The 14450-nt window shown below is 40.1% G+C and overlaps 1 protein-coding gene across 1 annotated transcript in view; it reads left to right on the top strand.

Moving 5' to 3' along the window:
* The window catches only part of CLVS1 (clavesin 1), a 73412-nt gene that overhangs the window by 22669 nt on the left and 36293 nt on the right, over window positions 1-14450 (top strand). The window contains exon 3 of the mRNA XM_018561813.1: window positions 7362-7536. Within this exon, the coding sequence (XP_018417315.1) occupies window positions 7362-7536 (175 nt within the window). The remainder of the gene's footprint in view (window positions 1-7361; window positions 7537-14450) is intronic.

The following is a 14450-nucleotide window of genomic DNA, read 5'->3' as shown; positions in this document are numbered from 1 at the left end:
TTTCACAATGAAGAGGAAGATCAACAAACACTTCAACTTGTTTCAATTAGTAGCACTTTTATTGGCTATAAAATAAACATGTACTGTATTTTATTATTCAATTGTAAATTCAAAATCTTACAACAAGAGGTTACAAATACCGTCAGCAACATCCATTGAAACATTGTGCGTCATGTGGCCTTTATCAAATAATGCATGATGATAAAATAATGTAGAAATGATGAACCATAACTGCAGTTTTATTTGTTGTAGCACTTAAGCTATACATCATTGTTTAACACAGCCTTTGTCAACTAGGTTGCTGTGACACTCTGGTGTTCAGTAGAAAGGCATCATGGCACACTCACAAACCAGCATGTAAAACAACTTGTCTCACCACTAAGGACAATGACAGAGGTTTGGATACACGTCTTCTGCAAAGGATGTGTAAGCCGCACTGCCGCGCCAAGGCAGCTCTTATAGTGCGGTCCTAACTCTAAACTATGAGAGTCTCCATCTTGGAGCACTCTGGTGTTCGTTCTGTTTTTGTCAAGTGTGCCTTCCATTTTTTGCACATTATTATGCATTTCCATTATACAGGCGAGCCCCCACCAGCACCATGGAAACGCATGATGCTAATTTAGGGAGGGCTGCATGCAAGATCTCCCCCAGCATTAAGAAAAGGATAGACATTCACCTCCATCCAGACCTGCTCCACCTTCCGCCCACTGCCATGGTGGTAGATTGTAAGGTAGAGCTTTGATGTAGAGAGGTGCTCCTGATATGAAAAGGACTCATGGTGTGAAATGGTGATAAAGGAGCTCCTTATTGGAAGGGGGGCTTCTGATGTGAAGAGGTGAATTCCATGTTGTTTTTTTCCCTTGGGGTCCCCTTCAAATTCACACTAGACCTTCATTTAGGATAAGGGTCTCATATAGAATTTGGGGGGAATCACACATCTTTTTTACATGTAGGTTTTTATACATTTAAGAATGGGGTGCCTCAAGAGTTTGCACTTTTAAAGGGTACCTTGACTGAAAAAAGGTTGAGAATTGCTGGTTCAACGCTATTTACAAAAGTCTGTACAGCAGCTGAAGGCAGCCGAAGGAAACAGCCAAGCCAAACGTATATACCTTTCTCCCTACTTCAGCCAAAGACACAGCTGAAGTAGGGAGAAAGGTACGCCAAAGCGGACCGACTCTCCGCAAATTGTTAAAAAAAAGAATTTTGAAAAATGGCGCTGGGTTCCCATTAAAAGTCATACCAGATCTGGTAACAGTTTTAAGGGGGACCCCAAAGCCCAAAAAGCAAAAAAAAGTGGGGTCCCCCTTAAAATTCCCTTTCTTTCATAATGGGGGCACCAAAATGCCGCCCCTGCCCCCTTGTGAATGAGTAGGGGTAGTTATTACCCCTACTCATTCACTAAAGAGTTAAATCAAAAAGAAATAATCACACCACACTTTTTACAAAATCCTTTAATTGAACAAAAAGCACAAACACAGTTTTTGACAATTCCATTTTTGTTTCAAAAAATCGTCAAATACTGCAATCCATGGTCAAACACATCATCCAGCGTTATAATCCAGCATCACCATTAACGTCGTCCTCGGCACTGGGAGGGTGTCCCCGTGCTGATGGGGACAAAGGCCTCGTCCCCACAACCCTGACCTGGTGGTTGTGGGGGTCTGCGGGCAATGGGGCTTATTTGCATCCGGATACCCCTTTAATTAAGGGGGCACCCAAATGCCGCCCCCCTCCCTTGTAGTGAGGGGTACTTGTACCCCTACCTATTCACTAAAGGGTTAAATAAAATATGGTCCGCTCCCCGCCGCATAATGGCATTTTGACAGATGGCGGCAAAACATACACAATTGGGCGGAGCTAGCGTTGACAGCTAGCCCCGCCCAATTGTGTCGTTTATCTACATCTGATAGGCAGGCCATGATTGGGCAGAGTCATCATGACTTTGCCCAATCATGGCTCTAATTCAATACTGAGCCCTGATTGGGCAAAGTCTTGCACCTGACCTGTGACTTTAAAAAAAGACTTTAACAAATCAGAGCTTCAGAGGGCATTTTGCTTTATGGAATGTCCGCGGTCGAACAAACCGTGAGACATCCCATAAAGTTCGCCGAACACTCGAAATGCCGATGTTCGATTCAAACTCATCCCTAATACCATACTAGTTTGATCTCACCTGGGAGTTTGCCATCTACACAGGTTTCTCAAATCTATAAAATTGAGATATGGAGCTGGGCTTATAGTAATGCAGGGCTCAATGAATGTGCAATAGGATGCCAGAGCCAGAACCGAAGAAAAAGAGTGGGGCCAAATATGTTTCAAGCTATGTAGTCACTGAAAATGTAACATTCTTTCAGACAATAACATTCATAGCATCCTTTGTGGCTCCATCTTATCTATACCCTCATGTAGGAAAGGTGCCCAGAGACTCTGAGTACTTAAAAAAACAATCATAAATGTGAAGCTCTTTTCCATATTAGATATCGTGGCTAAATGCGTATGATATATTGCATATTTGCTCTGTAACACATAGTTTACGACATACAATTATATATTACAAGATAAGGTTCTTCAAAGGTGAAATTTCAGTGCTGGGTGGGAATCGAAAAGTGTTCTTTCTGAGGGCAGCATATGTGTCTTTTGGCAGTTGGTCCAGGACTCATTGCTTCATCTTCCATTTTAGTTGTCTCTGAAATTCTGCAGACTAATGCAGTGTTGTCTAATATGAGTTTAGGATCAGCTAGTTATTTTGCTTTTAAACCATGATTGATAAAACTGAACAAAATGTTACTTCTACATATAAGATCATCAGTGTTTCCAAATCCAGTGTTCAACTTTAAAGGAGAACTATGGGGTTAAGGCTTTTCCCCATAGTTCTCCTTAGGGTAACGGGAGGACACAAACTAGCGTCCTCCCGTCACCCTAAGCTCAGTATACCGCAAGCTACTGCTCGCGGTATACTGAGACGCCGCAGCTGAAGCGGATCCCGACAATTATGTCTGGATCCGCCCAGCTGCGTGAGTGACAGCTGGCTCTGCCTATCTAGAGGCATAGCCAGCTATACCCGCCCCCTCCCCCCCTCCGTTCCGTCAGTCAGCGCTGGCGGATCGGAGCGGGGAGGGGGGAATCCAGCCCCTCCCCCGAGAAGTGAGCGAACGCCGGTATGTTTTCGCTCACTTCCCGATCTACTGAGCCGACCTGTGACAGTCTCATTGTCACAGGTCGGCTAGAACTATGAGGTGAGTGAAAAGCACTCACCTCATAGTTCTCCTTTAACCCAGTAAGAAAACGTGTTATCTTGTAAAAAATACATTTTCTCTGAGTTGCAAAGGTGCTTGAATGGAAGTAACACTTCTCTCATGATATGGGATTGCCATATATTATATCGATAGCGTTATACAACTCAAATCTTTTTGTGAACCTCTGGGTATTTACAAGCACCATCTGCAACCAGGAATGGCTCCAGTTTTTGTTCCCATCTCCTTCAGTTTTCCTCAAGGTTTACAGAGAGTTTCAAAAGATTTCGAGGTTTAAAATGATCCATTTCTTTCTAGTACTCTTCTGTAAAAGTTTATTTTCCAGCAAATGCACTGTAAACGTGTGACTGCTGATTCAAGACCACTTCTAAAGCAATATGAAATACTCTCATCATTGTCTCTACATTTGTCCTTCCACTAAAGACTGCACATTTGGTAATGTGTGATTTTGGCTTTTAAAGTAATTACTTTATATTATGACCTGGATGTCTATTTTGCTAGTTTTGACAATGTGCAAGTCTTATTTTCAGCCATGTTCCCTTGTTGTGCGCACCCTTTACGCCTAGGGTATCAGAAAAAAACAGTGAGTCCATAGCCTTCTACTGCACATCTTATCTGTATCAGAGTATTTGATTCTTGTCATCTCCTCAGCTAGTTGACCTCAGGGCTGATATTTCAGGAGGAAAAAGCAAAGATAAAACCTTTTGTCCAAAGGGATTTTACAGTTTTTCCTTTTGCATTTTTTCAATATTTTCATGAGACTTTATTTAGGTCAAACGTAATATATATATGGTTAAGCAAAGAATAGCGTTAATCATTCAAAGTCTGATTAGACAGATAATTATTTCAGTGTTGACCTTGTATCCCTTACATCAGGAATTCAGCCTTGAGCAATGATAATGTTATCTGCAGAGCCATGTGAGCACCTTGAAGCCAATATGCACAGAGATCTCTATGGCAACCTCATATTACATCTGAAACTCTAGTGTGGCATGATGAATATCAGTCTATTCTCAACATGTGAGACCCATGCATTGTGCTTCACATACAGTATGCTGTGTTTGAAATGAATATTTACTTGCCTGTACTCTCTGTTGTATCCACTTACATTCCCATTTCTTAACTTCATCCACTTGCCGTATATTTTCTCATTGGGGTTGCCATTGTTATGTGTACATACACATCTCAAGATATAATCACAGGCATTCCCAGTTTTAGGGTTGAATAAATGTCTTAAAATCCATTCCACCTAGGATTTGCCCCACTCTTCACTACATTTCCTTTAATGGTTGAAATAAATGAACACACGTCTTTTAAGTATTTATGATGCATCTAAACCCAAGGACAAAAATGTGATAGATTGCAGCTTACCAGTCCTTCGATGTGGTGGCTCCGTTAGTTTATTGTCAGGCATTTTTTCCTTCATTTTTACCTGGTCGTCCTGCCAGTAACATATTTTCAAACCTAAGGTGACAACGCTAAACTCACTGAACTGTATCCATGGATGATCAGTGTTGTCACCCTAGGACAGGATCTGAGTCATGACTACAGAACACCTTCCTTTCCCTCAGCTCCATAACATGGTTTTTTATAGATTTTTTCTTATTATTTTTTACTTGTTAATCACCTTTTTATTTTTTCTAACTATTATTTTGTATTACTTTTTTTATTTTTATTGTCTTATAATGTGATACAAAATAATTGCCATCATTCTGCATTAAAGAGAGCCCCAGGATATTGTGTATCTGCAGGTTTCACTTCAGTTGTGAACTAATAAGTACGAGGTGAAAACCTTCCATAAATGTTGGTTAATTTTGTGCATCGCTCTTCATGATGGACGTTTGCTCTTTTTTAGTCCTTTCATTTTTACATTCCTCTTTTAAATCCTCCTCCGGACCACCTTCAAAGCATTGGGAGCTTCCATTCAGCTCCTTTTCACTCTCATGTTATGATTGCTTAGATTTAGTGCACTTTTAGTTTCACTTAAAGTAAGAGCACTTCAGCTAGAAACTCAAACTGATTGAAAAGGAGATGGGCCAAATAGTTTTCTGCCTCAAATGTCTGTTTAACTAATTGAGCTGCTTTGTAATACTGTTTAAAATCAGGCACGCTGAGGCCCCCAGCCCACTAGCAAATGATTCTAAGCAAATCATTTGATCTTCTTGTTGATCCACCGATCCATGCTGAAGCCTATTAGATATTCAAATCCCCAGGGAGGGCTCCTGAAATATTTGAAGTATGTCTGTGAAGGATCTCATTCATCCAGGTCATGGTATATATGTAAAAAATCAGTCAAGGCAACTGGTCTTGCTGTATTTAATTTTTTTCTTGAAGACGTTTCACTGGACATCCGACCAGCTTTCTGAATTGAGAAAGCTGGTCAGATGTCTAGTGAAACGTCTTTAAGAAAAAAAAAACAAATACAGCAAGTCCAGTTGCCTTGACTGAATTTTTACAGATATGGTAATATTTGAAGTTTCAGAAGAAAACATGGTTTAAGCTAGCACCATTTTCTTGGAGATTGGATGCTGCATGGTTTAATCATAAACTGGAAGATTGTAAATAGTAAAGAAGGTGTAAAAAAAAGCTATCATCAATACATGGAGACTGCTGACTCTTTGTATCACATTGGGGAACAGTAGCAGTGACTTGCTGATTATGAAAAATCAGCACCTTCTTGATGCTGGTTAAAAAAAACACAGAACATGGTCAGCATTGGTAAACCAAAAACAGAAGCTACATATTAAAATAATTAATTGGCCATATACTGTATGTGTATATAATTTGTGGCTGTACTTTTGTTGTATGTGATGTTATTGTGTGTGAGTGTCTGATTTACTGAGACATAACCAACATCAGAAAAAATATTTTTGTAACTGCAACCTTAACATCAAAAGATTCATGCAAGGAATAGAAAGCTTTACAGTTGTGATATAAATCTGAGAAAACGCCCAATATAGGTGGTATGCGTTGCCCAATAACAGCAGGAAATGATTAATGTTTAAACATATATTTTGGTTTTACTTAATAGCCAGAGGGAGTGGTTGAGTTTCTGAATGAATGAGACTCGGAAGTTATTCACTTTTTATAGCTAAAACACAATAAATAAGAGGCATACATTTGCATGATAACATGGTATCTTACACAGACCTTACAAGTCGCCCTTCACAAGCAATGCTTATGTGCAGTTTAGTTCAAGCATTTGCATTTCTGTCTGTGATGCTGTTGAAGGGTTTCACCTTACTTCCTGCCTAGTAAAATGTCAGCAAGAGAGGAAGTGAGAGTAAATTTTTCTTATGAAGCCCCAGGTAAAAAACCTGGCAGGAGTATTAACTCGGCCGAACATACACTTTAAACTAATAATCTAATTTTCAGTGCAGTTATTCTTTTCTACCCCTTTCTCCAGCACATTTATATTAGGGTATACTTACCTAATAACTCTCTTTGCAGCCTGTCTGGCCACATGGCCTGAAGCCCTGAAATCCTCAGAAAATTGCTGCAGTTTTTATTTTACTTTTACATCCCCACAAATGGGATGAGTCAGCATAGAGAAAGCCTGTCGATCTTCAAGGGGATGGGATACACACTTGAAAAAACTGGATTTCTCCTTTAGTTTTTGGTAGTATTAAATTTGGAAGTGACTTAGCTTATGCTATACTGCAAACATGTGAACCTTTTTGAAGGAAAGTATTATCTCTTTTGTTCTCATGTTCAGAATAAATTTTAAATTACTACCATTCCCCAAATCCAGCTAATTGTACAACATTCTTATATACCTTGGTTAGATATTTATTGCTTTTTGATGTATTAATAAAGAACAATATATAATATGAACTGAAACATGTATAATGTATCTATATTAAGAAAGCCTAATAGTAAGGTTGTAGCTGTCTGAGTCCCCATTATTGGGTGTATGGATATTAGCATGAAGTATCCTCATGGACTCTAGAAGTTTTTGTTTACACTTGGTTCATTTTTTTATTTCGTGTTTGCAGCATCACATTCTATTGTTAAGGTTTTCTTTGATAAAAAACGTCTGAAATTTATTTCATTCTTTTCTACAAAGGACACTTTTTAAACCAAGTACAATTCATTTTGTTCAAGGAACTCCTTTGTGGACATCTTACGTGGCATTCTCCTCTCACTAGAGGTTCTTATTGAAGATCCCGCGCTTCAGATAAATGGATTTATTCTAATCATAGACTGGAGCAATTTTTCCTTCAAGCAAGCATCCAAGCTCACCCCGTCAATTCTCAGACTCGCCATTGAAGGCTTGCAGGTATGTGACAATTATTTATCCTTATAGAAGCATTTGCATGTGTTTTTCATTACTGCTGAAATCATAGTCACAACTGGAATACTCATTACTAAGTGCAGTTTGGAGATTTGCAGCTTAATCCTCTCGTGGTGTTTTTAGAATTAAGATGTACAACATCTGTTTAAATGAAGCAAACAAAAAGACGTAATCTCAAAATGAAACATATACACATAACACTTTATTGGTGTTAACATAATAATGAAGTTGTATATCCAGAACCATTTAATTATAGGAGTAAAAATGGCATTTTGCCCAGGTCTCACCAGGACAGTGGACCCAGCAAGTGGTTGTCAGCTACAGCAGAGTTTTAAAATGGTGGTGGCACTAATGGAACTGCTGGCTGTCAGTGAAAGCAGGGGTCCAGTCAAAGAGTTGAGTCCATCAGCTTCTGAACTTCCTATCCCATACCTCCCAACTGACCCTGATTGTTCCTGATTTAAAAACGAATCCTTTTGTCCCTCTTTTATCCTCAGTTGTCTCTCTTTTTGGTCTGATGTACATATATCTATGAACATTTTCTATTTAACGACTAAAACTGTAATTCTCCACCAAAACATGTATCTTTTCTCTTAAATACCTTGTTTGCTATTTCAAAAGGCCAGAATAAACGAAAAGTAATGGTAAAAAAAAAAAATATTTTGGGTTTACCCAATGGGCTATTGTTTAAATATATAGTGCTGGAAGGCATCCCTCTTTCTCATCTCAGAAAGTTTGAATGTATGCTATCTTGTGTCCAAAGCTCTCTGTTGCACAATGTAAATACAATTCTTCCACATTTTGATTACATGATACATTGCAGCTACATGATCTCTGAAGGTACTGGGTTTCCCTTTTAGCTCCAGTGAGCATATTTAAGCAGGGCAGAGCAGATCCAGCCCTGTTCTGCCTCCCACTGTGTGAACAGATCACTGTTATAGTGATCTATTGTTTGCCAATAATAGTGCAAATAGATCACTATGTCAATTGATCTGTTGCTGCCAAATAGGCCTTTTAGTCTCAAGGGAGATCAGTAGTATTCCCAATCAATGTTACCCCTGAGAGTTGTTGGCTGCCATGCATCTGTCCACCACCATGGACAAATTGAGTTCTTGTCATCTCACTACTATGATGATCAACAATGGCATTAACCAAAACAAAGTGTTTAGGTGAAACTCATGTTTTGATAAGAAAAAAAAACCATCACCTTCAGGCAAACTATTATATTTCAATTACTTTAGCAAATTTCATTACAGATCCATTCCTGTGTATTTCTGTAGAAATTGATGTAGACTCTACTGTTATCCATCACTATATGGGTGATGAAACTCCTAAAGCAGAGGATGTTCATGGTGATATGCTGTATACAGAAAACTTTAGCAGCCCACCAAACAACAGATAACTTTGTGCTTCAGTATTCAGTAATGATTGAGTAATTTGTTATTGAACATCAGTGTTTGCACACGTGGCTCTTCTAATATAATTTCATGAACTGTTATTGAATCTGGGAGTAAGTATTATAGCAATGAAAAAACATAAAACTCCAGGATGAGCAGATAGTGTCTTAAAAAAAGTAATCTTGGTGGTGTACTTTGTGTAGTTTTTCCATATCTCGACAGTAAGATCCTCTACAGAGGAAAGTGTGAAACTTTCCTCTGTAGAGGATCTTCCTGTACTAAAGACCAATGACTGCTGCTCTCTCTCCTTGTGCAGGGTGGCTGGTCTTGTATCTACCCCTCCTGTAGTTTTCTGCAGACAACCTGTAGTGGGTGTGAACTGCCGGGCCTCTCCTACAACTCTGCTCTCTGCACACACTATGTGTTACGAAGTGATGATGTCACTGCTACATTTACAAGGCAATAACTGTGGTTTTGTGCTCAGAGTTCAGCTTTAATTTTAGTCTTAAATATTTTTATGATGTGATTTTTAAACAGATTTAAGGTGCCACCCAATTGTTTATATTTTGCCGGCATCTGTCAGAATGCCATTCTGCAGTGGGAGTTTGTCGCGAGAGTATTAGTTTTCAAGTGGCCACATGAACAATTTGGCTCTGTTCACCTCTAGCGTAGAATAGATACCCATTGGCTGTTCGTATGTATACTAGGGTGTCTCTATATAATGTCCTTCTCAATTCCTGGACAAAGCCCTTCGGTGTCAGTGCTCCCTATATGCTGGCAATGCCTTGGTGCTGTCGTGCTTATGCTGTGGGGATAGGGTGACAGCTCTGCTGCAGTCTAGCAGTGTTGTCAGCCCTGAATTACTCAAGGTATTTAAAACTGGCAAGATCATTTGGTTAAAAAAGGAAAAATGCAGGGCGCACAAAAAAAAAAGATTGGGCTCACTTGAAAATGTATAGGGTAAGGCATTTAAAATGCATTTTAACGATTACGTACACTTTTAGTAGGCAGCTACTTTATGTACACCATTGGAAGGGGCCATTGCTGTGCGATAATTATCCGCAGAAAAGAAGCTGAAACATTTGGAATGCATATTTCAAATTAAAAATTCCAGCTAAGTTCTAAACTCCAGCACAGAAAGCTGGCTTGCCTTTGCTTGGCCTTGTTTCTAATGAGAGCACAGATTCTCCTACGTGAAAAGTGATTGTTTTCTAGAGGCTATAAAAGCCACATTACACAGTTACGGAGTTACATGCTGTTAATCAGATGCCTCATTGCTAGAACGATGCTGACATTTTACACACAACCATTTTCTTTACTGCATTCTAGATTCTTTTTTATTGCAGTTGTTTCACTCAATTGATCCTCTACTTAGCTGCACGCTTTGTGATTTGGCACATGAGTTGTAGAACTTTATTACAGCAGTGAGGCTCTCACTTCCATTATAAACACTTCAAACTGCATTGCATTGCAATGTCCAGTTAGAGGTTGGTGCATAGACGCATAATGTGTTTTGGGGATTTCCCGACTACAAAATATGAGGTACCAGTGGCATAACATGGGTTGTCAGCTTCCAAAGCAAAGCAAGTATTGTGCCCCCATACGGCGTGGACTGTTAGCTCTCCCATTAAAACTGATAACAGTTTGTAATTGCTCATGCTTTAAAAATGTATTGGGCACAAACGCAGGCCCACACAAATGCACAGCAGAATCTTGATCCACAAACAGCATTGATTTTTTTCCTGTCCTATATATTAGATTATACAAACTAAGGATGCACCGACCGAGTATGAGTACTGATGAGTTTTTCCAGACCAAGTATGAGTACTGATACTTTTCCTCAGGTACTCGCAGATACCAATTGCCAATACATTTTTTTTGTGTCATGTGGCAGTTTTTCTAAATACAGACTAATGATTTTAGGACAGTGGTGGAGCACCAAGGCCCAGATGCAGCTGCAACCGCTGTGACCCTGGTAGTTCTGCCACTGACAGGGAATCTCAGCAATACATTATACAGCAATGCAGAATACCACCAGCTATAGAGGACTACAAATCTCAGCAATACATTATACAGCAATGCAGAATATCACCAGCTAAAGATGACTACAAATTCCAGCAACACATTAAACAGCAATGCAGAATAATATCATCAGCTATAAAGGAATACAGATCTCAGCAGTTCATTATACAGTAATGCAGAATACCATCAGCTATAGCGGACTACAAATCTCAGCAATACTCTAGCCCCTCTTATAATAATCATAATGACAGATGACACCCAATTTTCCCAAAATGTTCTCCAATAAGGGAACTGTCACTCACTGGACTGATCTGTAGTTCGAGCCTCATCTGCAGGGCGAGAACTTCTGCAGCACCTTCTCCTTGGTAGCGGCTGGCGGAGCGGGTCCTCAGTGAGCAACTCCCTCAGCAGTAGGGATGGTCTCGATGTTCCAGTCATACAACAGTTCCACTCGAACATCGGTAGTTTGTGTGTTTGGCAAACACACGAACTATCAGGGCGTTCGGCGTTCCCTAATTGGGTAAAGCAATGCACATGACCACAGGTCAGGTGCAAGACTTTGCCCAATCACGGCAAAGTGCAATGTAAGAGCCATGATTGGGAAAAGTAATGATGACTTTGCCCAATCATGGCTCACAGCTAAGTCCTGTCAGGTGCCAGACAAATGTAAACAGCTGGGTGGAGCTAGCTGTGATGCCACCGCTAGCTCCGCCCAATTGTTTATATTTTGCCGGCATCTATCAGAATGCCATTCTGCGGCAGGAATTCGTTGCGAGTGGACAGGTCGGCGGGCGTTAGGTTTTCAAAAAATTATTTCTATTTCTTCCTTTTTTTTTATTTCGTTGAGTCTTCGTCATGGACAACGCTGCACGTCTTGATTGACCTTAGGATTAATTTTTTTTTATTAAAGGACTTGTCAAAGATCCTTAGTTTTTTTTTTTTTTTTTCAAATAAAGGATTTTTTCAAAAGTCTAGTCTTTTTATTTACAATTTATTCCAACCCCTTAGTGAATGGGTAGGGGTACAAGTCCCCCTTACTCATTCACAAGAGGGGGGGCTGCATCTGGGTGCCCACACCCCCACAACCAACGCCCCAATGTTTGTGGGGAAGAGGCCCTTGTCTCTATCAGCACGGGGACAAGGTGCTTTTCCAGGGGCGACCCTGGGAAAGCACCCTCCCAGTGGTGAAGGCATGTGGCCTGGTATGGCAGGGAGGGGGGGGTGCTCACCAGGCCAAACAACTGTGGTCAGGTGCAAGCCTTTAGCCAATTAGGGCTTCATAAGGCGCATTGCCTTGTGGGGTGTTCAGTGGTCGACCAGACCGCCGAACGCCCTTGTAGTTCGTGTGTTCGGCGACCACACGAACTAGCGATGTTCGAGTCGAACTCATGTTCGACTCGAACATCGAGCCCGACCATATTGCTCACATCAATGACCCTCCTCTGGCAGACTGCAATAGCACAGAATTTGCATTCCTAGGTTCATGGCTATAAGGAATCTGCGCATGCGTGGAATTTTAGGATGGTGCAATCATTGAGTAGCACTATACAACCAGGAAGAAAAGTGGCTGGCACTATATAAGAGAAACTAGAAAATGTCTGCATGTGAGCTCCATTGCAAATATGACTGCATATTTATGCATGCACACTACTGACGGGATCTGCAGAGCAGCCGGCTCACAGTAGCAGCTGTGGAAAACTTGTTAGTTTATAAATCAAATTTACTCCTGGGTTAAGTTCTGCTATAATCTATGCATAGCAGCATATATATATGGGCAATACATATTGGCACAACATGATTTTCACTGAAATCTTGTAATTTGCAAAGTGTTAACAGACCACTTGAATTGAATGTTTTTTGTGGGGTTTTAATGGCTTTAATTGTACATATTGAGAGGAATTTGTTAAACTGGAGCAGACAGAATCTGTAGCAGCTGTATATAACAACCAATCAACCCTTCTTTTTCATTTTGAAAGCTGAATTTAACAAAATTAAGATAAAATCTGATTGGGTGCCATGGGTAACTGCTCCAGATTCTGTCTGCTCCAGTTTTTATAAATTCCCATTCCATTGTGTTTTGGATTTGCGGCATTTTATGCTGGCGCTGTAGATACTTGCCCACAGGTGTTGATGAAGTAAGTACATCCATGCTCTGCAGATGGTGCACAGGGAGGCCAGTGCCCTGGATTCCTGTGGTAGCCTTGTCAAGCTTGCTCTTGCTCTCTCATTCTGCATGATGGATGATAAAAAATATGTTTATTGTGAAACATGGCACACATACAAAATCCTGTTGAATATAAATGATTGCACAATGGCATTCGTTGCTAAAAAGGATAATTGATTTAGACTAAGAAATCAATGGACGCAATTAATAAATTATTTACTGAGCGACTAGACCTGTTCTTACAGTCAAGTTATTACAAATGCCTTTGGACACAATATGGCTTCACTTTCTTCATGTATAATAATTATCTCCACAAAGCACATTAATTATATTAAGACTGCACTCTACTAATATATTTAGGCCATGTACACACAGAAGCTCAATGTCGAAGAACATTTATTTCCTGTAGAAGGAATCCCATCAAGTGCCTAGGTGTTTCTCTCTCAGATCGTCACTTACAATACAATTGAAATGGAGTGGCAGCCACAAATGTGGTCACAGACTACAGTCTGTGTTCATTGTAACACAGTGTGCAGTGTGAACCATAGCTAACATTAAAGGAAACCTATTATGATGGAAAAATGGAGACTGTCACTACTGTCTTCTGACCTTCTGACTATAGTGCATTGAGTCAGTGGGGGTGATTTACTAACCTAAACACACGCACTAGGTGCGTGTGATTTTTACACAGCAAAACGTATTTATCAACCAAAAAGTCTCTAAAAGCATATTTCCACTAATGCCATATATGGAAAAATCATGCACATGATGCATATATAATGCTGCTTCACAGTTTAGACAAACATGGTTAGCTCATGCATTTACATTCCTGCATTCATCAACGCAAGCAACACAATGTAGAGCTAATTTACACAACATCACCGTGCAATTCATGCAGGGCTTTTCACAACACACCTGCTGGGTGTGTACACACTACAAAGGTGTCTAGATTCCACCAATAGATCATGCTGGGAGGGAACACACTACAGAGGTGTATACTTGTTCGTGGCGTGTTTATAAGGTTAGTAAATCAACCCCAGTGACTCAGAACAGGTATACAAATGAGGATGTCTGATTTTTCTCTGATTTTTCCAGATCTGCATACTTGTTTTGTGTCAGTGACTAAAAAAAAAAAGAGATGCCAGCGAGTCAACATAACAGCTAGGCGGCAGGCCTAGGCAACTTGCATTTTGGAAAGGGGGGTCAGCATTGGTAGCCTCTGTATTTCTTTCTTGACAGGTGTACTTTAAACTTAGATCTGGTGTATACTAGGCCAAGTCACCTGTCGGGTATTGGAAAGTGCTTGACAAATGTCA

This window comes from Nanorana parkeri, unplaced genomic scaffold (assembly GCF_000935625.1).
Source record: "Nanorana parkeri isolate BGI_ZX_2015 unplaced genomic scaffold, ASM93562v1 scaffold546, whole genome shotgun sequence".
Lineage (NCBI taxonomy): Eukaryota > Metazoa > Chordata > Amphibia > Anura > Dicroglossidae > Nanorana > Nanorana parkeri.
The sequence above is the reverse complement of the archived record's forward strand: the minus strand, read 5'-3'. Positions and strand labels throughout refer to the sequence as shown.